The sequence below is a fragment of the Onychostoma macrolepis genome, chromosome 04 (assembly GCF_012432095.1).
Source record: "Onychostoma macrolepis isolate SWU-2019 chromosome 04, ASM1243209v1, whole genome shotgun sequence".
Taxonomy (NCBI): Eukaryota; Metazoa; Chordata; class Actinopteri; order Cypriniformes; family Cyprinidae; genus Onychostoma; species Onychostoma macrolepis.
In genome coordinates this window covers 29544094-29569814 of record NC_081158.1, presented here as the reverse complement: position 1 = coordinate 29569814, position 25721 = coordinate 29544094, and the positions used below count along the sequence as shown (strand labels likewise).

At 34.8% G+C, this 25721-nt stretch overlaps 2 protein-coding genes and 1 long non-coding RNA gene across 14 annotated transcripts in view; 2 read left to right on the top strand and 1 right to left on the bottom strand.

Annotated features, from left to right (window-relative positions):
- ninj2 (ninjurin 2) overlaps positions 1–12229 on the top strand; it is a 32100-nt gene extending 19871 nt beyond the window's left edge. The window contains exons 2-5 of one of the 4 annotated variants that reach the window (XM_058772687.1): positions 10485–10765; positions 11401–11611; positions 11703–11831; positions 11959–12229. In XM_058772687.1, coding sequence (XP_058628670.1) covers positions 10622–10765; positions 11401–11611; positions 11703–11831; positions 11959–11969 — 495 coding nt within the window. In that variant the 5' untranslated portion in view covers positions 10485–10621 and the 3' untranslated portion in view covers positions 11970–12229. Of the gene's footprint in view, positions 1–10484; positions 10766–11400; positions 11612–11702; positions 11870–11958 lie in introns of all 4 variants that reach the window. The other 3 variants (XM_058772686.1, XM_058772685.1, XM_058772688.1) reach the window with 3 other exon arrangements.
- LOC131538674 (uncharacterized) lies at positions 11492–14808 on the bottom strand. 2 transcript variants are annotated; one of them, XR_009270636.1, is made up of 5 exons: positions 14017–14808; positions 13745–13882; positions 12763–12915; positions 11785–11856; positions 11492–11647 (listed from the first exon to the last, which is right to left on the bottom strand). It is a non-coding gene; the product is annotated as an uncharacterized LOC131538674 (long non-coding RNA). The 2 variants fall into 2 exon arrangements; XR_009270637.1 differs by lacking the exon at positions 12763–12915 and having other exon boundaries at positions 11494–11647; positions 14017–14175; positions 14306–14808.
- Positions 13839–25721, top strand: part of wnt5b (wingless-type MMTV integration site family, member 5b) — a 312897-nt gene continuing 301014 nt past the window's right edge. For 3 of the 8 annotated variants that reach the window (XM_058772675.1, XM_058772673.1, XM_058772672.1), the window contains exons 1-2: positions 13844–14031; positions 24515–25402. In XM_058772675.1, coding sequence (XP_058628658.1) covers positions 24710–25402 — 693 coding nt within the window. In that variant the 5' untranslated portion in view covers positions 13844–14031; positions 24515–24709. Of the gene's footprint in view, positions 14032–24514; positions 25403–25721 lie in introns of all 8 variants that reach the window. The other 5 variants (XM_058772671.1, XM_058772670.1, XM_058772677.1 and 2 more) reach the window with 4 other exon arrangements.

Sequence of the window (25721 nt, the reverse complement as noted above, 5' to 3'; positions counted from 1 at the left end):
ATAATTTGCAAATAAATTCTTTAAAAATCCTACAATGTGATTTTCTGGAATTTTTTTGTTTTTCTCATTTTGTCTCTCATAGTTGAGGTATACCCATGATGAAAATTACAGGCCTCTCTCATCTTTTTAAGTGGGAGAACTTGCACAATTGGTGGCTGACTAAATACTTTTTTGCCCCACTTTATATATATAAAGTGAAATAAGTTATATTATTGTAAATGAAAATTACATTTAATTAAAATTGCATTAAATAAATTTACTTTAAATAAACTTACATGAAATAAATTAAATTATAAATAAATTTAATTTTACAATTAAATACATATTTATTTATATATTTAAGTGAAATTACATTAATTCAAAAGTTAATCTAATTTAAAAAAAAAAAAAAATTTTCACGCTCCATGCTACGACACACAGCCAAGCTTTGTGAGATGTTTCTGTGAGCACACTGAGTTTACATCATGCCAGAGCCTCGGTCTGCTGGAGTCCTGTTTGTCTGAGGTCATGTTTTCATAGGGAGGGACAACAGATAGAGAGAGCTCAGGGGAGATATAGAATAAACGAGGGAGGACTAGAGAGAGAGAGTGAAACATGGTGATAAGATGGTGCTGGAAAACTGAACTGACAAACACAGACCTCCACCCCAAGCTCAGGAACCTGCTCCATACATCCTCTGCTCCTCCATTTACAGTTCTGTCTCCCTTTTTCTCTCTTTATTATTGTTTCCAGGACAGATAAGGTCAGAGAGCCCTGAGCCCAGCGCCACAGAAAAACTCTTTATCAAAGGACAGAGGAGGACTGTGTGTGTGAGTGTGTGTGCGGCTATTCTCAGGCCTTCTGCATGTCATTTCTGAAGCAATTTTTGCAGAATATATGAGTGTGTGTTTCTTTTCTGGGTTAACCCCGAGCATCATGACCCAGTTTATAGAAGTGACACCCCAGTTGTCCAGCTTTTTGTCGCTGTATCCCAATAAAACCCAGCAGAACACACTCACATTCACTCGGAAATGAGGACAAACTGACTTTTTTTGTTTTGTTTTAATATATAATATAAAAAAACTAACAAATTAAAAAATTCACTGTTTAAAAGTGAGTTTTCAATTGAGGACATCCCTAAATGTCCCCGAAGGGGAATTGGGTCAGATTTAGCTCACTTTTGGAGACAATTTTAGCCTAAAACTATAGGCAAGTTCACACACACACAAACTGACGTTTACTTTTTTAAATTAATTATGTTTTTATGCAAAGCTGCTGTGATTATAATGACAAAAAAGAACTTACTCCATTTTTTTAATGTTAGAAAAATAAATAATTATTTAAGAAGTAAGTTTTTCGATTTAGGACGTCCCTAAATGTCCCCAAAGGGAAGTTTGGTCAGACTTAGCTCACTTTTGGGGACAATTTCGGCCTAAAACTATAGGCAAGTCCACACACACATTCGCAAAATGCAAAAGTTCTTAAAAAAATTATGTTTTTATGTAAACCTGCTGTGATTATTTTTTTTAAAGGGGGGGGATTTTATTTAGCTCACTTAAGGACAATTTTGGCCTAAAACTACAGTTAAGTCCTCACACTCAAATTGAGGGACGTCCCTGAATGTCCCCAAAGAAAGGTTTAGTCAGATTTAGCTCTTTTGGGGACAGTTTTGCCCCCAAACCAGTTAAGTCCACACACACAATCCCAACCCGCTCTCATCATATATAGTCACTCCAGTGACAGCCCACTGGGGCACCGGATCTGATCATTTACTCGTCCTTGTGTCACTACAGGAAATATAAAGAATTTTTGGTGGTTTCATGGAAAAGCAAAGGTAGGAATTTTATCCTGAAGCTTAAAGTGTCAAGTAAACATTTCCTGTTGTCTAACTCTCACACACTGATATGACAGGGTCAGGGATGATATGAGTATGAATTCTTTAAGTGCAGCATCTCCCTTGGGCTCCATTATAACTTTGCACAGTCTTGTACATTGCCAAACAGGGTGTGTGTGTGTGTGTGTGTGTTATGCTACACAAAAGATGAGTTTATTGCTCAGAGGTTGCTTTTCCATCTCATGGAGGTCTCATTTGTGTCTTTGCCTTAAATATATCTCCTAAAACTCTTACAAACAAAGGTTCTATACTGGAGTGTTCCGAGAAGAACATTTAACACTCATGGAATCGTTCTGTTCCACAAAGGTTCTTTATAGTGGAAAATGTTCTTTAGTTCTCTGAAGTTTTTTTTTTTTTTGCAGTGATAGCGTTGAAGAACCATTTTTGGTTCCCTAAAGAACATTTCAGTGGACAGTTCTTAAAAGAAGAAGTTTTTCTTAGTGTGAAGAACATTTCTAAAGAACCTTTCTCCACTATAAAGAAGCCTGAAATGTTCTATGGATGTTCTTCAAAGGTTCTTACTAATGTATTTTATGCTAAAACATATTCATAAAAGTTAATCAAGCTGATATACACATTTAAAGGGAAAAAAACATACCAAAATATGCTGATGACTCATCCTGCACTCACTCGTTTTGTCCAATCAAATGCTTTCTAAAATGAAAATATCCCTCCCCCCGATACCAAGATGTGCACTTTGGTATCAGGTGATTTACACCTGCTAAGACTACTAATTGACAGAAGAGAAAATAATTCTGATGTGTATAATATACTTTTCATTTTTGTAACTCCTCTTAGTCGTATTCCATGTATCTCTCATTTTAAAGAACCATTGTTTACAACATTAAAATGACTTTTGTTATTTTAAAGATTCCATCTTCATAATAAATATTAAGTAACATCTCGCCCAGAGCCAGTAAAACACCGCCTAAACAAACTGAATTTAGACAGTTCTTCACTAATTTGCTGTATGAAGAATAGGTACCCAATTAGCACAAACGTGATACATCAGATTGATATCATGATAGTTTTCGATAACATTATCTTATAGATTAAAACACCACTTTTATATCTATTTAATCTTGTATGAATGAAATACAGTAAATATACTTACAATGATTCCTTGGCGGTCGTTGAGTCCTCTAACGTTACACCATTTTAAGACACGTGCTAACGTCGAGGGGCCTGTGTGTGCGGGATATATCAGATAAATATCTGCATGGTTTTCGATTACAATCTCTTATATATTAAAACAACACTTTACATCTGCTTAATATTGTATGAATAAAAAAATATTACAATAATTCCTTAGCGGTCGTTAAATCCTCTACTCCATTTTAAAACACATGCACAACGTCGAAAGGCCTAGCGTGCGGGATATATCAGATAAATATCAGGATCATTTTCAATAACATTTACCTAATAATCAAAAACAACACTTTTACTTCAACTTAATCTTGTATGAATGAAATAAATATACTTACAATAATTTCTGTGTGACCGTTGAATCCTGTGCATCACGTTGAGTGGCCTGTGCTGTGCGTGCTCTTAAAACAGTGCGCATGCATGTGTCTGAGAGTGCACGTCTGCAGCTCATCTGACTACCAATATTAAATGGCAAATCATGTTGATGTCTGTGATGTACATGCAAACTGTTGGCATGTCCTTCTTTACACCCCACCCCAATTTCCTGTTTAGGAAAGCTCTTTTCTCCTATGGGTACAGTAAATCTATAATGCTATAATTTCTTTCATGATGGCTAGAGGCAGGATGTCACCAAAGGTTATGAGTGAAAACAAAGACTCACTCAGAAAACACATTTCCAACATCTCAGACCCCCTGCAGAAATGAAAAATGAGGAAACTAGTCAGTTTGTAGCCAGAGAGAGTGGGTGAGGGGAATTGTGGGTAGATAAACCCAATGCTTGCTTTCATGTGTGTGTGAACATATAGATAGAGAGAAGAGAAACTGGTTCACGTGGTGTCTAAGAGTGGATTTGGTGAGCCACCACCTCAAAAGAAGAATCAAGTTTGCCCCCCCCCCCCTTCCCTCATCTAAATCAGCTGTTTTCTCAGCCTCTATTTAGCCACATCCGCATGACAAATTCAAATGAAGTCAACCACACAGTTAATACACAAAGCCCTTCCTCTGCCTGTGTGAAAACTGCACACTGGTTCCCAACCTCCCAAATGATCACAATAGCAGCAGCAGTGACACACTGAGAGTCACAGTGCCAGGAAGTCAGCGCAGGTGACAGTCTGTTTGTGAACAAATAGCTCAGTGAGTTTAAATAGTTTATTACAGTTTCACAGTGTCGTTTTAGAGACCTATATTCCAGAAAGTAGCCTATGAATCAAAATTGTTTTGATCAAATATTTTAATCTGTAGCCATATAATAATAATAATAATAATCATCAAATAAATAAATAAATAAATGCATACATAAAAATGATGATGATGATGATGATGAAGATAATGTTGTTATAATTTATTAAATATATATTTATTTTTACAGTTGTATTTACAGTAACAACAACAATTAAAATTATTATAAATAAAATAAATGAAAAATAAACACACATAAAATAAATAACAGATGATGATGATGATAAGTAATTATGAATAAACAAATAAATTAATGAAAAATAAATCCATATATAAAATATATAAATGATGATGATGATTACAATAACAACAATTATTCAAATTAAAATAATTAAAAAGTAAATACATTAATTATAAATAAAACAAGCGAAAAATAAATACACACATAAAATGATAATAATAATGTAATTATAAGTATAATATTAGTAATTCTATACTATATTCATATAATATAATTATATATATATATATATATAAGTAATGATGATGATTACTACTACTAATAATAGATGCTGTTACAGATATGTATTTATTTATTATAACAATAATAATTATAAATAAATAAATAATATGTTTAATTTAATAATAATAATAATAATAATTATTATTATTATTATTGTATTATTTATATATATATATATATATATATATATATATATATATATATATATATATAATGTATTTATCATATACCCATATTCATAATTGCTTTATCAATATGTTCCATTGCCATTCTTTATTTATTTATACTTTATTTTTATTCTTTATTTAAATATATATAATTATTTTATTATTACTAACACAATTTATGTATTATAATTATTTATTGTATTATTATTATTTTTAATTTTGTGATCTTGTGAATGTTGTGGCATGGGTATATGTGTGTGTGTGTGTGTGTGTGTGGTCACAGGGTGCATGGGGTGTGACAGCTGCCGCAGGCTCTGTGGGCGGGGAAGGGGTGTGTCCCATCACATCCCCTCCACCTCCACTTCCACTTTACTCTTGTTTGATATGAAGTGAAGATGTTCCAGTGTTTATAGCAACTGTCATCATAAACATAGCGTGACCCACTTCACATCCAAACAGCCCACAATACGCCCCACGGATAACTTCATTTAGACACAGAAAATAAATCTGTTATTGCACAAATGTCAATGATAAAAGGCCCAGTTTTGTTGGTTTATACAGACTGAAACTGTCCACATGCAGTCTGTTAAACACGCTCTCACAAGCACTTATTTTCTCAAAGGAGGAATAAACAACAGCTTGAGGGTCAGGCACAGATTTATACTTTAGTATACCGAAGCGATGAACTACAAGGCCTTCATTGTTTTTTTGTAAATCAATTACTACGAAGAAACTATGCTATACTACAATATAGGCTTCTAGCATACACTATAAACAAAAAGTGAATATGGAAACTTTCATTTTAGACATTATTACTAGTTTATCTAGTTAGTTTTTGCTCCACTATCAAAAACAGTTCTAAATGAAGACAAAGCAGAATGAAATGATATGCATCTCCAAACAAACACATAGTAGTGGTGGTTTTGTTCCTGAATGAATTCGTGAACAAGTTGAATGAATAATTCAATGACTCAATCATAAACGAGTCGATTCATTGTCTAATTTCATAGGCTGTGCCCTCTGGAGGTCACACTTGTCGACAACATAAAGCACATCATCGAGGCTGTCTCAGTTTTACTTGTGAGGTGTAAATTACTGTCGTTTCTTTCCTCTTGGGTTTCGTTCCTGAATGAATCAATGTGTTTAAATGAGTCAGCAAAAAAACAGTGATTCAAATGACTCATTCATAAAAACAAGTAACATGTCGCCACCTACTGGTAACAAAGTAACTTGCAGCAAGAATTAAGATGCACTACTTTTTTTCAAAATTTAAATCTTGCACTTTTCTCATCTTGAGTCTTACATTCATTTTTCCAATAAAATAATTTGTCAAATAAAGCAAATACTTCAAAGGCTGTCTAAACAAACTTGAACAGGGCAATATAAATGTAACATATTGACTCTCTCGGATTTTTATGAGACATCTTAAAATGTCTGTAATGCTTTAAGCAAATATGTTGTAATACTCCATGTGTTTTTTGTCCCCTACGTTGCTGGGGAACTGAGGGTTACTGTATCTAAAATTCCCAGAATACCCTGGGCCTCTACTGACCTGTCAACACATTCCTAAAGCTCCATTCACTCTCTAATTGGCTAGGACGTCAATGCATCCTGGTCCTGATAGGCTCACTTCTGAAACCTCTGAGGCAACATGTAACTTTACCAGCTCTGTTTACACGGATCCCCGGTTGCTGTGGCAACATTGATGGTGAATGTTGCAATGCAGCGAGTCCCTTAAAGTTCTGACATATTCTTATGTAACTGCATGTGTGTTGATTGATTTTGACATTTCTTTACATTACTGACTCAGATTTAGGGCCTAGAAATATGAGATCAAAGGTCACGCTATACATTTGAACTCACTTGGAAACATAGTCAGGGTGTCCACAGGAAGGAAGACTGCATTTTATAGATGTTTAAAGGCCAAATGGTAAAGTCAGCACTTTCGCTCATTTTGCACCGTTGCCGCAGGTCAGTGAGTACGGTAGCTTTTATATCAGTTGAAACGTATAAACCGGTTCTAAATCCTTCATCAAGATATCCCAGCATGTCAGAGCACAGAATGGCTTGTAGTCATAAAATCGCACAATATTATCATCGTAATAAGAAACCCGTAGAGACAAAAAGACCTTTGTTTTACAGCACACCCCATACCACAATATAGACTAGGAAACGGCTTTTTTTAAGAGAATCTTTCCTAACTTATAATGCCTTTGGGGAAAACATTGTTCCAATGCTTCCATTGTTTTAAAAGTTTTAAATGAACAGGATTATGTCATTATAAGTAAACAGAACTTACTCCCAGTTCATGGGATGGTGCTTCTGGTTTAAAAGGTGAGTGGCTCATAACTTTAAAATGAATGGACGAAAGAAAGGAAATGGAGGGCGAGATGGATCTGACCCATGCAGCGGCCTGGCAATTTGACGATTTCCTGACTTCAAAATGATACTTAAGTCACAGGCTAAACTAAGAATGACGAGAGTTGGTCAGTTTCCCACAACATAAATCTGCTGGGTCAGTGCCGGTGTCCTCATTCAGTTTTTTTTTTGTTCTTTTTTTTTTTTTAAGAGTTTCATGAGAAATTATAAATAATAAAACTAGATTTTTAATTTCTATGTGGTTGATAAGGTGCTTTTTGGCATGTTTCTATGTGATTCCATTGCATAAGATAAAATGTATGCACGAGGGTTATTTTCTGAAACCATTAAAAAGCATTTTCATTACTTGAAATAAAATAAAAATATATTTCATTTAAGCTACTTGCCAAGGCAACACTTCAAATTTGTATTCATTTTAGGTTAAAGTACTAAAATAAGCAATAATACTAATAATAATAAAAAAAAATATATATATATAATACAGATTTTTTTTACTATACAGAAACATACTGTCTTTAAAAACACCTCAACTAATATAAAAATGACAAAAATCTAACAAAATTACTGAAATTTTAATTACAATTGAAGTGAAATTAATTAAATATTAAACTAAAATCTTATTTAATTGGTTTTTATTACTTACAGATTTCAGCTGTTTTCTTTTTTTTTATGTGAGGGTCATATTAAAACATTTATTTGCCTTATTTTTTATATATATGCGTTCATATATATATTTTATTGTTTTACATTCCATTTTAACACATTGTAAATCCATCAATATTGTTGTAAATTTTGTTTATTGTAGCTGTATTTTTTATAAAAACATTTTAACCACAGTTTAACATTGTCTAAGAAAAACTTTAAATGATATATAACAGAATAAAATAAATATCTTATGTGTCATTTACAGGATGTTTCCTCTTTTTTATGTATCATTTTCAGGATTTTTTTTTTTGGATTGTGTTTTTCAAAATTTCAAATTATTAAATGTATAAAAATATTATTTAATTATTATACACATTAAGTGTGTGTGTGTGTGGTCCTGGTAAACCCTACATTGTGGGGACAAATTTTTTGGTCCCTATGAGGAAACAAGTTTAGAAATCATACAGAATTAAGTTTTTCGAAAATCAAAAAATGCAAAAAGATTTTTGTGCGGGGTAGGTTTAGGTGTAGGGCGATAGAAAATACAGTTTATGTAAAAACCAGTACGCCTATGGAATGCCATAAAGCATGGAAAACCCAACGTGTGTGTGTGTGTGTGTGTGAGAGAGAGTGTTTTTCTCTTTTCTGTGGTGAACGAGGTGTTTTCAGAGCAGTATAGGGGGTTTGAATGTTTACATGGACCCTCCTCCTGTGTATCCGCACGTGTTGTGGGATGTGGTTTGCCCAGAAAAGACAAGTAAAAAGAAGACGGAGCAAAAACAGTTTTTCATTTGAGTGAACCCTCCTCGCCTGTTCCCATTTGCTATTGGATGTAAGAACAGCCAATGAGTGGGTGGGGAGGTGGACTTCCTGTGGGCCAGCGACACGGGCCCCACATGTAAAATATTCCTGACCTCTCCCATGGTGTTTATTTTAAAAAGAAAAAAGGAAAACGTTCCCCATCATTAAGGAAAACAGTGAGTCTGTGCGTGTGGTATTTGGACGCTTGCCTGGTCTTAGTTTTACTGCGCCGTGATTGGTGGAGAGGATTCAGTTTTTTTTGCAAAACAGACTGTCCTTATGTCACATCACATGTATGAAACATGTATGTTTGGAAGGGGCGGGACAGTGTGAATGACAGGAATGACAACAGAAAACTTTGTTCTGATGTAGATAAGACGTTTGCTGGTGTGGGCGAGTGTTGGGACACATTCTTGAGCTCCATTGGTCTTCTGTCTATAGCAGTGTTTCTCAACCCTGGTCCTGGGCGCCCCCAACACTGCATATTTTGTGTGTCTCCCTAATCAAACACACCTGATTTAACTCATGAGCTCATTAGTAGAAACTCCAGGACCTGAAATAGGTGTGTCAGATAAGGGAGATATACAAAATGTGCAGTGTTGGGGGGCGCCCAGGACCAGGGTTGAGAAACACTGGTCTATGGGGTCACATGTATGTAAATGCCATCTCTCTCAACCTACATGTCTCTAACAGGTCCTGTAGACAGTGATGAGGGCATGTTAAGAGAACCAAGATCAAAAAGAAGATTCATGAAACACATGAAGTGAAGCAAAAGAGTTGGATTGATTTTGAGATGTAGTAGAAAGGGCTCTGGATAGATAAGAAATATGGTATCAGCAAAAAAGAATTTGGATTCATTGGGGTTGAGAACTAAAAATCGTAATTACATTACTGTTTATATATTTGGCACCAAGTAGGCTACATATTAGCCTTATTCCTGTAATGTACTAATTTTCAGGAGATGTAGTGGGAAATATATATTAATTTTTTCATATTGTTACATTTTTAAAATTATTATTTTTATGATCCTTATTATTTATTAAAAATCACAACAGCATCATCAACAACAAGAAGAAGAATAACAATAACAACAACAACAACAATAATAATAATAATGTAAAAAAATTACAAAAAAGATGATGATTAAAGGATATCTAGCGCCCCCAGGTGGTTTCTATAAAAAGAAAGTTGCGGATTGAAAAATTAATAGTGAAATGCTGCCATCCATTGGTAGATATGGGTAACTTTGGTTGTCAGTTTCAGTACTTAATTTCTACATACGTCGGTGCATTAATTTATCATGACAAACTTCATCAAATATTCATATTGTTTTGTTGTGCATTTCAAAAGAAGCCATAAATATTATGTTGAAGACTTTGTATACAGTTATATTTACATTACATGCATAATTAAATTACAATATTATGAATATAATTATATTCGTTTTAAAGTTTTTATGTATGTATTTTATGTAAATTATATAATAGGTATTTTATATTTTTTAATATTTTTGTGCATGAAAATTTTAAAATGTGTGTTTTTTTTCTTTAATGAAATATTGAGTGTTTGTCCTGATAAGAACAGAGAGAGTGGAAGAAAAAGTAGGATTAATTATAGAAAAAAATACAACCCGTGCATAAGTGCATGTAGGTGCATAAGTGCATACGGTATGGGCAGCTTGCATGTTTTGGAAGGCACTATGAATGCTGAAAAGTATATAAAGGTTTTAGAGCAACATATGCTCTCATCCAGATGACGTGTATTTCAGCAGGACAATGCAAAACTACATACTGCAGCTATTACAACAGCATCGCTTCGTAGTAGAAGAGTCCGGGTGCTGAATTGGCCTGCCTGCAGTCCAGATCTTTCACCTGTAGAGAACATTTGACACATCATTAAACGAAAAATATGTCAAAGATGACCACAAACTCTTCAGCAGCTGGAAACCTATATCAGGCAAGAATGGGACCAAATTCCAACACCAAAACTCCAGAAACTCATAACCTCGATGCCCAGACATCTCCAAAAAAGAAGAGGAGATGCTACATCATGGTAAACATGCCCCTGTCCCAACTATTTTGAGACCTGTTGCAGGCATCAAATTTGAAATGAGCTCATTTTGTGCATAAAATTGTAAAATTTCTTAGTTTAAACATTTGTTATCTATGTTCTATTGTGAATAAAATATTGGCTCATGTGATTTGAAATTCTTTTAGTTTTCATTTTATTCAAATTTAAAAAACGTCCCAACATTTCCGGAATTTGGGTTGTATTCTCAGTAGTTTTGAAATTTTTAAATTGGTTCATTTAGCTTTTTTCCACTTGCACTGAGAACGTCTCTCTGGCTTTGAAGGATCTTATCTCACAGAGTACAGATGTTGCTGGAAACCACTGATATTTCTTCTAACGATGAGGGCAGATGGCCTCTTGTTTTCCTCCACTGAAAATATTCTAGCACACCGTTGGTGAATTAATGCATTTGAAATAAGTATCCATGAGTCTGAAAATATTATTTTATATGTTAGACCCAACAGATGCATCACATTACTTTGTCACCTGTGCCAACAGAAGCTACACATATGTATACCATGAAAGGTGCATTTAATGCCATTTAATGCTAATTACAAAAAAAATAGCAAAAAAATGTTTAATTTAATTTATGATTTGAAATGATTTCTCTCTTTCAGCCTGCAGAACCTCTCAACTTGAATCATTATGCCACTAAGAAGAGTGTAGCAGAGAGCATGCTGGATGTGGCGCTGCTGATGGCAAACGCCTCTCAGCTGAAAGCTGTCCTGGAGCAGGGCCCCGAGTTCAAGTACTACCTCACTGTCATCGTCCTCATCGCCACGTCTCTCTTCTTCCAAGTGCTCGCGGGGGCTCTCTTTGTCCACATGGGTGAGAGTGAAATCCATCGTGCATTATGCACAAAACCTGTAAGGATGTTTTATATTTAGTGATTTAATTTCATACAATCTTCCCTTCTCAGCACGCAAAAACCTCAATGATGTGGCCAATCAGAGGAAGCTGGACATAATAAACAATGTGGCCACTGTGCTGGTGTTCCTCACCGTCATCATCAACATCTTCATCACTGCTTTTGGAGTGCAGAAGACAGGTCTCTATCCTAAGCAGTAAACTGTCTGTAAGATACAGGTGATACAGAAAATAAAAATCAATGTTGAATGTGCATGCCACAGTATAATAAGCAAACTGACTGTTTCTTTCATGTTGTTTGGTTTTAGGGTCTCGATAATGGTCATTCTTCAGGCCGGTCCAATCATGAAAGATTTCCTTCTGGCTTCGATATTTGTTATACTATAGAAGACACAGTTATTTATGGTCTTTTATTAAAAATTTATTTCTACAGCGGGCATTATATTAAAGGGTCTACAACATACATTTATCATAGACTGTCTAATGATTTATATTACCTAGAGGCAAAACTATAATCAAGTAACATGTGCTCTACACTTCATACTGTCCCAACTATTAATAAACGTTTATTATAAAATACTCAACTGTTTACTATCCAGTTTAATGTATTTAAATGATCTCTGGCACTTTTTCTGTAAAAAATGTCTTTGTCCCCATAAAACGTGTGTGTGTGTGTGTGTGTGTGTGTGTGTGTGTGTGTGTGTGTGTGTGTGTATGAGAGAGAGAGAGAGAGTTATACAGTGCACAATGATCACGTTAGATGCTTGACCTAAAGGAAGATCTCTCCTGACCTCTAGTGGACTATATATATATGTGTCATAGAAACAGACAAATGGAAATAAGTAACGGAAAAAAAAAACATAAATCCCTTTCAAGTTTTAAATGTAAATTAAATTTGACTTGTGGATTTACCTACAGTAACTAAAGCATTAATAATAGTAATAACAGATCAACATCAGAAAATACATTTCAAGTATTAATGGGATGCGAATGGAATTGGTCTGAAAATGCTTTCAGTAAGAATGATGATATAATTTCACATAGTTAAAGCAATGAGACTAGAGACTAATTTTATGAAATGTTCTTGGTTAAGGGAACTGAATGCCCTGAACCTGATCAATGCGGTTTGGGTCCATGAGTCCTTTTCCTGCAGTCATGCTTCAGTTACACAAGCAAGAAATATCAGTCAAACCCCAAATTACACCCAGAAGACCACTGCTGGAGGAGGTCTCCATCGTGTGGGTATATAGCTCCAGTCTCCAGTGCTGAACATACAGAGAACATTTGAAGGTACGATGATGGGTAAATCTGAACAGAATTTATGTTGTTTAGTCTGTTTACATTTACGTTTAATCATTACCAGATTCTTTTAAACCACAACAACGGTCAAATGAAAAGCATCAACAGCAATTCACTAATATAATTATTGTAACTGTTAAGAATTGAAAGGATTAAAAGAGTGAATGAGTTTAACAGTAAAAGAAATGTTTAGCACTATCAAATGATTATTATATATATATATATATATATATATATATGCAGTTTGGCTGATCACTATACTATACTGCAGGTCACTAATCAAACAAATATAAAATATAAAAATAAATATAAATATATAGGTGAACTCACTTGCATAAAAGATCAAATATTTCTTGAAAAAGAAAAGAAAACATGCACGCATAAATATTATATATATATATATATATATATATATATATATATATATATATATATATATATATATATATATATATATATATATACATACATACACACACACACACATATATATGTGTGTGTGTGTGTGTGTATATGTGCAATTTGGCTGAAAAATAATTTGAAATAATTCATATTCTGGACTACAGGTCACTAATCAAACAAATATAAAATTTGAAAAAAGATGTAAATATATATGTGAACTCACTTGTATAAAAGATCAACTATTTCTTGAAAAAATAAAACTGCAAGCATAAATATAAAATATAAATATGATACATATATACAGATAATATACATATTTTTATACAAAAAATATGTATATTTATACAGAAAGAAAAGAAAGAAAGAAAGAAAGAAAGAACACTTGAAGCTCACTGGATATATCCTCTATGTGGTGCCACCTCGAATAAGAGGTGCAGAAGCGCTCGTGCACGTCACGGCGGTCATGGAGGCCAGTGTTGGGCGCGCGCATCCCGGTTCGTTACGTCACTTGAAGCGCCCTGGCTCGTAGCACTGGCAAAGAGAGGAAGAAAACGACAGAAGTACTCTAAAACAGGGCTTTCCCCACCGTTATCAGCTCTCAAAGTGATAACGGTCCGTCTACAACAATAGATACAGGCACAGCCATCTCACCAGACCGGACTAACCTCTTGTGGAAGAAGGTAAGGAGCTTTTGAAAGTGATTTTCCTCAGCTGAAGAGTCTGAACTGCTCGGACACAGCCCATTGATAGTGTGGGATAATGTGGAGCTATATCTGTTTATTGCACACTGACGGTCTATATACGTTCGTATGCGCCCAGACAAACTAGAGAGAAGGTAATTAAAGCTGATATTTCACAATATGCGCACTAGAGACTGTTCAAATGAAACGCTGTTGCGCCAGCAAGCAATGGAGGAACAGGAGGAGGGAAAAAAAGAAAGAAAAAAATACACACATATTCCGTGTTAGAGAGGAGTCTCGTTCTAGTGGCGAGTTTATGATTCGACATAAACCGCTATAGTGAGACAATCTGGACACAACTGTGTGGTAAAAACCGCTGCGATTCCGTCCAAAGCTTCAGCCCAGGCGGTGTCAAGCTTCTTCAAGAGGAAGCCCTGTGACTATGTGCATTTCAGACTTTCATTCCTGATTTCTTTGCTTATTTCCCACGTACAACAGATTTAAAGCGTCCTCGAGGCGGTTACTAAATATCCGCGAATTGTTACAAAGTATCTCCTCACTCTCTGTGACGTCAGCAGGAAAATATGTATCAGTTACAAAATATCTCTTCTTTAGAACAGACACAAAGTATATCCCCGCTGGGGAAATATTTACCCGAACTCTAAACCGAGAAGTTGTGTTTATTACTGAACAAAACAAACCCTCAAACACAACAGTTTTGTTTTTAAAGCAGATGATGTTGTTATAGGACCCTGCAGGTAGGTCAGTAGTGTGTCGTTCCCGACTGATTCTCGTTTAGAATAATTTGATTGGCTCCTCTGTGAAGGATCCAAGAGCCCCTCCCTTTTTTTTTTTAACCACAGTGTTTAATATAACATAATATATATTTATCTATTATAATACTTCTTTTTACTGTAATATTAAATATTGATGTTAAATGTAACTCTTATTCCTTCATAATGTGATGTTTTTACAATTCAGTTTTTATTTGCTCATATTAATTGCATGGACTATGCATGGAATATTTGCACTCATTTATTATATCTCTATCTATCTATTTATGTGTGTATATATATGTATATATAAATAATTAAAATTATAAATAAACTTTTTTTTCCTGAAAATGTGGACCTTTTTGTTGATGCTGGTTGTAAATTACAGTGCAAAATAAAACCTGACATCCTCTTTTATTCATATGGATGTTAGGGGTATTCATGTGTTATGGATATTAGTTGATATGAATCCTATATCTAGTGATCCAACAGGTGTCTCGCACGTCAATGCTTTGGTTCAGTGCTGTTTTGTGTTGTTGATCCTAGTTTATGGAAGCCTTAGCCTGTGGTTGTTTTAATGTTCCCCCATATCTAATCACATTGCACGTTTTGCTGTGAATATTGTCAATAGAATAGACCAACAGTGATTTGATAACCATGCTGAGGAAGTGCTTTCTTGCTTTCTCGGTTGTGTGGATCTCAGCAGGTTTCTTCAGTTGCAACATTAGGTCTAAATATTCAGTCTGCTGGATCAATCCTGTGTATCTGTGTTTGTCAGGGTTTGACTGGGCTGCTTGTTTCAGGAAGCTGGAATTGAGGTCTTTCTGACATATAAGGATTACTGTAATGTCAAGCCGACCTGGCGTGAACTCGACTAGCATTTTTTATTTTTTTTTAAATTGACAAATACCGAAATCTGAGCAGGGTGACTAATGACAGATCACATATTTATTTAATTTAATTGTGTTTTTTTTTAAATAAATTTTTGTATTATTTATATATATATATTTTTTTTGGTACAATATTTAAATAATGGCAGAAAAGATTTACTTGTTGAACACAGTTTACACAGTCGAACACATAAAATGTTTACTATCTCTCAACAAGGTTGCCAGGAGATTTTGGAAATCCAGTAACCTCAAAATGGCCAAAAATCATGTCAAGATATTGTATTAATCTATCACATATTTTTAAGGGGTGCATATCTTTAGCATGCAGGGAAATACTTCTGGCCTCCAGGGTTTGTGTCTGTATCTTCTCAGACCTAGAACTTTCCCAGGAACTGATTTGACACCTGGTTTGGATCATACCTGCTGTCTGTTCGGTGATGAGGGTGACTGAATTACTACAAAGAAGATCTAAGCACTGCCTAAAACCATTTGTGCATTTTTTTAGTAGAGAAAAATGTTAAGCGGCAAAAGTGTAGATATTTGTTTGAATAAATTGAGTCATATTGTCAAGAACCGCTGAGATTAGGGTGTATATGATCTCTTCTTTTGTAAGATCTGGCCAGGTCTTCATTTTTATTTCATCTCTGGAGGGTGTAATACATGAGAAATACAGGGAGGTGAGTGATTCTTAGATTCTTAGACTCTGAAACATGCAGGAAAGTTTGTCTTGTGTCAGCGTGTACCAGCATGCTTTCATTTCTCAAGGGAAAGGTGTTGTTCTGTTGGTGGTTTGAAGCCGATGAAAAATGTATTTTTACTTTTGGATGTGTGGATGTGTTATGCAATCTGGTGTGTTAAGAGAAACACTTTTTGAAATGGTGAAGCCATGGTGGGATGCAGGATAGGTTTTAAGGGTGCATCTGGATTTTAAGTCCTTAATGTTTCATAATGTAATGCTTGTAACCTGTTTTAAGTTAAGATGTAAATCAACATGACATCTTTATTTTTTCTAGATTAATTTTTTTGTTTATTTTTTATTTTACTTTTTTGATGTATCAGTTGATATTAGATATTTCCTCTATTTTTACATTTAGATTGGCATTTGTCATAGTCTATAACACTCATTTAAGTTAATCTTTATAAACCCTAATAATTTAATAACGTTCTTAAATTTAATCATGATCAAATCTGAAAAAAATGTATATTCATTTTTAATACTGCATATTATTGTTTTAATGTCTAAATTCACTTGTAGTTTTTAAAATAATTAGATTTATTATTATTATTATTATTATTATTATATATTTAAAATTAAATATCTAATATCAAATTATATATTTTTCAATATTTCAATCTTTTTAAATGCTACAAGTGAATTTAGGCATCACAGCATTATAATGTAAAAAATGAAAAACTGGTATTCATTTTCAAATTTTAATAAAGATTATATTTTATAGTGTAAAAATATGAGTGCTCATTTTCTGTATTTTTACAATTAAGTATGTTATATAATTTCATATATTTTTACATTTTTAGATTGCTTTTGCACTCACTTGAAGTTAATGTTTATAAACACTAATAATTAAATAACACCGTTAAATGTAATATCCAGTTTGTATAATTCACATTACAATGTCGTGATGCCTAAATTTACTTGAATCGTTTAAAATTATTTATTTATTTGTGTGTGTGTGCGTGCGTGTGTTTTTATTTTGAATTAATTTAGACAAAATTGTATAATATATTTAATAGAATTTTAATATTTGGCTTTTATTGATTATTGGCCAAAATAATAGTAATTATATACTTGTCGGTATCGGCCATAATCTGGGGCATCCTTTTAATATAAAATGTCTTTAGCAGTAGCAGATCATGCTAATTAAAGCAATGGCATGATTTTCATGTGCGACGTCTTCTCAGTTGTGTGTCCTCTGCTGATCCTAGTAGTACACTTCACAGCAAACACACATTCATGACGTCTTTCACAATTACACCTGCCTACAAATGCAACAGCAACTCATTGACTGTGCTGAGCAGGCCAGGCTCAAGCTGTCCAGATAGAGAGAGCCCAGCAGGATTCTGATCCTCCTGAGTCCCTCGTGTGGTTTAGCATGTCTGGTGCGGCTAGCCCATCTTTGACCTAATTAACTCTCGCAAACAGATGGACAGACAGGGGACGAGAACCTGTCAGGCCAGAGAAGAAAAGCACATTCAACACCGGCTCTCTCGTTTCATGCTAGCAGGTCAGGACTGGAGATGAGAATTGATTAGTTGATCCGGAGTCTCAGAGGAATTATTTGTTTGCTGAAGAGTTTGTAACAACATCTTTGGCTTATAGCTCTAAAGCTGAGGGTTTGGGAAACAGTAATGTGTAATATGGGAATCACTTTAGTGGTATACAGTAAAATTTCTAAAACTTTAACTGAAATTAAAATGAAAATATAAAATGCAGAAAATATTAAAAAAAAAACGAATGCAAAAGATAAAAAAAAAAAAAACTGTAATAGTATTTCAGTGTTACTAAATATCATTGGTTTATCATGCAATTGATAACACAAAACCAACATGATTCAGAGCCAAATAATGCAATGTGAAAGAGTCAAGGCAGATGGAGGAAGACGGAATCAAACTCTAGCTCAAATCAACAATCGAACAGTGTGAAAACAGCCTACGGCTACTTTGGCCTCGCAGAGCTTCTGTTTAGATCCGGTTTCGAAGGAGGTTGGTAGAACTTCTACCCTTGGTGATTCTCTAAAGAAAATTTTGAAATGCTTCACCTCTTCTATTTCCTTCATCCTCCAGAAATCCTCTTAGCTTAGATTTACAGTAGTGTTACTTCTTGAATCACTTCCAAACTCTACTGACAGTCTTGTCAACATAAGAAACAATTAATTTTTTTCTGAAACTGAATTTTGAGTAAATCTTGAGCAAAAACTGGCAATTTGCTTTCAATGCAATTAGTACACTAAAAATGGTGTACATTCACTGTAAAAATTGAAATGATTAGTAAGTCATGGGAACTTTTTTTTACATTGTTTTAATTCATCAAAATAATTTGTATGAAATTCATCTTGATTTAAGTCAGTTTAATGTAATTTAAGTTGAAATGATTTACAACCAAGTTGATTATACTTAAAAATTAAGGCAGCCATTGAACTTGTTGAAATAGGTGCATTTGTTAAACCATTTTTCACTGTTTCTGTATGACATTAAAGTAATCATTAAATTTTGAAGCAAAAAGACCGAAATAATGATTGTTTTATTTTTATATAGTGTACAAACACTGCAACGTTGCAATGTCTGGAAAGAAATCTGAGCCAAATTTAGCAAGAGGGTTAATTTAATTGTTCTTTTCAGTGGGTTTATTTAACATCTCATTTTCATTCATTTAATTATATCATGTAGGCTTAAATATCTGCTATACTGACAATCAACCACCATTGGGTCTCTAGATATTAATATCTGAGCTGACATTCAGAAACAATGAAAACACTAAGAGAATATCCAGTTTTTGCTGAGATATAACATGTTTTCTTTGGCTTCTTATTCTGTTATGTCACCCGTCTCATACTTTTCCATATTAGAAACGAGATTCTCGAGTTGCGTATCTGTCAGATATCTGATTCATGTTCTCACAGTTACCTGGATTTTGAAGGCAGAAGAGCAGTTTATGTGCGCGTGGATGTGGATTGAATGAAATGCGCTGTGGTTGTAGTTGTTTGAATGCTGATGAATCAGTGCTGCCGTCTAGATGTTCAGTGATGTGAAGTGACAGGCTGTCAGGCATCAGGCAGAGCGTTTTAAGTGAGCTCAAAGCTGACCTCTGTTCCCGCCTATAAATACATAGGCAGAGGCAGGCACACACTGTCCCATTGATGCCGTAACAGAGCCGAGAGGGGGGCAGAACGATTCATAGGGTTAGATGTCTGAGAAAGAGACCTTTGCCGAAATAATACTGTAATATCAAGCGGCTAGTTTAAATTTACACTGTATTGATTTATTGTAGGCAGCTTTGCTGACTGTAATTTAGGGTGTAGGCTTGGAACGTTTGATCATGTATTCTGACTCAGCACTCCAACCATTACTTTAAAAGATTTGACTCATTTTAGCTGTATGTTGTGAGTCATGAGCAGAATAAAACACATTCCTTTTGTGGTGTTTATCCTCTCTATAGAACTCGGCTGGGTGATATTTTGAATATTCACGATATAGTTGTTATGATTTATTATAATTTGTTATTGTTTCTATTGTCCTCATTAATAAGTCGCTTTGGATAAAAGCATCTGCTAAGTGAATAAATGCTATATAAAATGAAGAAACATCACAAATATTGAATATCACATTCACAGTGAGTTTAATGTACATTTTAATTGGTTATTAATTTAATTTAAAGAAACATTTTGTAATGAATGGTGCAGTTTTATTTATTTAAATTTTTAAACAAAGATTATTGGAGTAAGTTTTGCAATATAATACTACTACTGCCTTTTTACTTTATAAAATTAATTTAATGTGTTACTTGCCATTTCATTGTAATAATTTGTGAAATTTACTTGCAATTCTTGAGTGAAAATTCAAAGTAATTATTTTTTCAATGTATAAATATATTCTGCATGAGAGCTATAAGCCAATGATTGTATTTAAAGTAAAATTTATGGTTCTGTGTGTGTATTTCTTGTGAAAAACATTTATTATTATTATTATTATTATTTTTATTTAGGCCTACTTTTTGCTTTAAAATTGAGTCTGTTTGGCCACAAGGGTTAATCTGATCACACTTTTAAGAAATTTCAGAATAATATATTTAAATAACAAGATTGTTTTTTGGTTTATGAGCTCATTTATGAGTAAGAATAGCGTAATGGCATTTCTTGTTGAGTTTGAGTCAGTCTTTCTGCTGTTTTCACTGTCCTGCATTCGCATTAGTTTCCTCTCTTACATCCCTCTCACTTTGGAAGCACTGCCTTTCCAGAGGCTTAAACGTTCATTTTTAGCATTTTTAGGTTTTAGTTATTCTTGTTTGTAAATGAAATACTTTTTCTAGATATATTAAAAATAAGTTACTACAATACTTCTATAGTTTCCAGTTCTTCGAGCGATTTATACATTGGTTTTGGCCTATTTTTGTGCGTGAGGATTTAGGCCAAATGTAATGGAAATTTACTGTTCCATGAGGCAGCATTACATTGTGAAAATCCCTGTTGAAGAGCAGAGCAGATCGTGGTAATGGAAGGAGGTATGGCTGGAAGGAGGGATTTAGAGATAAAGAAATGGAGGGAGGGTACCTTTTCTTGCTGTGTCCACTGTCCAGGTGTAATCCACCTGCCCGGGGCGAACCAGATGGCGAGGACTGCCGTAGTTCTTAAAGGAACAGTTCACCTCATAATAAACAGTGTGGTTATTTATTTGCTTAGTTTACTTAATTTAACTTAAGCTTAAGTATGCTTTTTTGGGCTGTAACTTTAAAACATTTCAGAATGAAAGTGTTCTTAATAAGTGGGTAATAAGTAAAAAAAATTATTGATAATTCATGCACAGTTTCAACTCTGCCCCACATCTCACACATGTGATACATTCCCATTATTTCTGAATGACTCTCTCTAGAGTCTAGTTGTCCTGATCTCCTTGGATCTGCCCTGTTTAGCTGAAACGTTGTGCCCTGTTCTGTCTTGTTCTCATCGCAGTGAATAGCCTATATGTTTTATTCTTGCTACACTTGCTGCTCTGCTGATTTGAGCAGTTAAAATGGCAAATCTGCAGTTATAGATTTGTTTATTTGTTTGTGTAAAAGCTTGTTGTATTAGTGTATATTAGGAGGTTTTGATTAGTGTTACTGTATTTTCATCTCACAATTTCTAGCCCTCGGTAACAATATTGATGCTACATGTGAACAAACATGTAAGATTGCCCTTTAGAATTTGAAAAGTAAATCTATATATAAGTGAATATAATATAATATAATATAATTTAAATATAAACTCATGCATGTTATTGTTTTAGGACTGACCTGAATAAGATATTTCACATAAAAGATATTTACATATAGTCCACAAATTTATAAAAATGACCCTGTTAAAAAGTTTACATACTGTACACTTGATTCTTAATACTGCGTTGTTACCTGAATATTCCACAGCTGTGTTTTTTGTTTAGTGATGGTTGTTCATGAGTCCCTTGTTTGTCCTGAATGGTTAAACTGGCTGCTGTTCTTCAGAAAAATCCTTCAGGTCTCACAAATTCTTTGGTTTTCCAGAATTTGTGTGTATTTGAACCCTTTCCAACAATGACTGTAGGATTTTGAGATCCATCTTTTTACACTGAGGACAACTGAAGTGCCAAACAGGAACTGTATAAAATATGAATATGTAAATATATAAATATAAAAATCAGAATATATTTTTATGAATATATATTTGTAAATCAGAATATATAAATGTAAATCAGAATATAAAGATAATCATAATATATGTTTATATCTACATATTAGATGTATATTTTATAGACTGGGACGATTAAGGCATAAAAAGGCTGCTACATAAGTGAGATAAGTGCAGGCATTTAAAACATGTTGTCTCAGCTTCAGGGAATGTGACGGGGTTAGACATGTCCACTGCTTTAATGATTTGGCTTCCGTTCATCAGCAGCAGAGGAAGGAGGTCTCTGCGGTCTCGCTACCGCTCTGCATCTTATCAGTAGCCGGCTCCGTTCTCTACTTGAGTCTATCACCGCTTCTGCAAACTGTTCCTCCATGAGACTGGGCTGTTTTGATTCTTTACTCTTTCTTTGTATCATGTTATAAAATGTTTGTGTATGTGTTTGACAGTCCATTTCCAGCACAATGTTTCAGTCTGAAGGGAGTCTGCGGTTAACATACTTCACGTTGGCTTCATTTTCCTGTAGATTTAGTCCATTGAGACACATTGTGGCTCTGATGTTAGATTCTTTCCTAATGAGAGAGTGAGGGTACGTTGGCTTGGGCATGATCGCGGCCTCACTGAGCTTTTTCCTGGCTTTTGGGATGGACCAAAACACGGCTCCAGTGTCCACTGCCAGCCTTTTCTCAATAAATTACCCTTAAGCTGCATTTGTGGCAAATATTAAGGGTTTAAAATCTAAAACTCAAAAACCAGATGAATTGCGCAGTCTGTGTCACTTCCCTTTGCTTTAAAAACAGTTACATTTAGTGATAAAATAGCATTTATAGAAGAGATCACGTATGAGACCCATGTGACCAAGTATTGCTACAAAACAAAGATGTGTTTTACAAGAGACAATGAAGTATTTCATGAGGGATAAACACACAAGACAAAAGGCAGCTGCCGCTCGTGGCTGGACTCAAATAAACAGTCCTTCTCTTTGAACGAGCACATAGCTGTGTTCATGTGTGATTAGAGATTTGGTTTCACAACCCCGTCAATGGCTTTGTATTGATTTATACAGCAATAGCAGAGGCATTAAAATGTTTGTATTAGTATTTTATTTCTGTCTGTAATGAAGCACATAATGTCTGCCATAGTTCAACCGCAGGCTTTACACATACATCCAGGTGTTATACTAAAGTAATCTGCCAGTAAAACCTCATGAGGCTTTTTTTCACGATCAGTGTTTAAAGAAAGTTAAGACAAAAACCACTTATGTTAAAAAATGTTCTAAGTCGACTACCATTCAAAAGTTTAAGGTCTCTTATGCTCACCAAGGTTACATTTATTTGATAAAAATACAGTAAAAACAGTAATACAGTGAAATATTATTTCCATTTAAAATGGCTGTTTTCTATTTGAATATATTTTCTTCTTCTTCTTTCTCTTTCTCTTCCTCCTCTTCCTCTTCTTCTTCTCATTATTATCATCAGTGTTGAAAACTGTATTTTTGTGGATATGCTTTTTTCCGAATTCTAATGAATAAAAAGTTCAGATAGACATGTATTTACGATAGAAATCTTTTGTAACAAAAATGTTGGTAACATTTTACTTTTATGTATATTGTATTATAAAGGATCATTAAAGGGTAAAACGCATTATAATTATTCATAATGTGCATTGTAATACATTATATCTTGTTGTAAATAATTATAACCAAATTTAAAATGCATAGTGTAACAATGAATTGATAAGTGTTATAATAACTGTGATCACAATTATTCATGAGATTGTACAATGCATTATAAGGTGCATTACAAGGCATAATTAATACATTAAAACTACTTTTATAGCACATTATACAAAAAGGCTTTAAGTGTTACCAAAATGTCTTTACTCTCACTTTGGTTCCATTTAAAGCATCCTTGCTAATACTGAATAAAGTATTAATTTCCTTCAAAACAAAAAATCTCACCGACTCAACTTTTGAATGGTAGTGTTCATGCCTCTTAGCAATTGATTATCCTCAGAGATTTACAATGCAGACTTGTCATTCATACTCATAAAATAAGCTTGCATGATATCAGTAGCTCAGCAGCTATGTATATTGAAACCTGTCAAATGTTAAAGCAAGTTGCCACTGATAAAGAAGGCAGAGGAAAGGACTATGGAGAAGATGAAGAGGGACAGAGGTAGAGCTGAGAGTGCAGTATAGGTATTGGACAGGAGCCACAGAGCTAAAGTAAATACAGTGTGGCATGTGAGTGACCTACATAGAGCCCAGTGATGGAGGTTAAAGCGTACAGTGTGCCAGACCTGTTCATTAGCCTATTATTTCCTCTCTGAGAAGAGTGCAAGGCAGCAGACGCCAGGGAAAACTCTGCTATCTCAATGAAAATGTGACAGGAATGGTTTTAACTTTTTGTCTCTCTCTCTCTCTCTCTCCCTCTCTCTCTTGCAGGAATATAACATGACCAGATTAAATGGATAAAACCAGCCACTCTTCAACACATGGTGAAAATGAAACATCTGCATCTTTGAATGCTTAAAATAAGCCAAAAGTAGATCACAGACCCTTCAAGATTTACAAAAATCATCTTATCAGTCCATATCGTCCTTTTCTCTTTACTCTTGCCCTTCTCTGGTCAAAACCACCATGTATGGGAGTGCCCGATCCGTGGGCAAAGTGGAGGGCAACCACAGCAGCGGGAGCAATCAGAGTCCCGGCCGCTCGCCCCATCTCCCTCGCTCTCCCCGTCTGGGCCACCGCCGCACCAACAGCACAGGGGGCAGCGGAGCCGGAGCGGGTGGTCCAGGTGGTAAAACCCTTTCCATGGAGAACATCCAGTCTCTCAATGCTGCCTACGCTACATCCGGCCCCATGTACCTGAGCGACAATGAGGTGGTGGTGTCCGGCCCGGACCTGCCGAAGAGCACCATGACGCTGGGCCGCTCGGGAGGACGGGTGCCTTATGGCGTGCGCACCACCATCATGGGATCCAGCCCAAACATCTCCTCTGGGGCCCCCGGCTCCGTTCCCACCGATGCCATTGCTTTTGGAGACCACCATATGCCTTCCACCCTGGCATCCACTGTGCCTCATTCGCTGCGCCAGGCGCGGGACAACACCATCATGGACCTGCAGGCGCAGCTCAAGGAGGTGCTCAGGGAGAACGAGCTCCTGCGGAAGGAGGTGGATGTGAAGGAGAGCAAACTCAGCTCCTCCATGAACTCCATTAAGACCTTCTGGAGCCCCGAGCTAAAAAAGGAGCGAGCCCTGCGCAAGGACGAGGTGTCAAAGATCGCCGTGTGGAAAGAGCAGTACAGAGTCGTCCAGGATGAGAACCAGGTGAGAGGAGGATTTACAATGCATTTAACTTTTATAATATTATACATATCTCAGAGTGAATCAGAATATTTGGCAGGAAATAATGTAGCCTCAGTTTTGATGACTTTTATGCTTTCACCTTATTTGAAAAAAACAATATTGTTTGGGATGCATTGATATTACAATTCTGGCTTATAAGACAATTTTATTTTCAAGCTATGGATAGTAAATATATTAAAATAAACCATTAAAATTTAAAATCTTTTCATTTTAAAAATGAATATTCATTTTGAGATTTGCTATGACATTACATTTAACAGTGTTCTTAAATTAGTCTTTT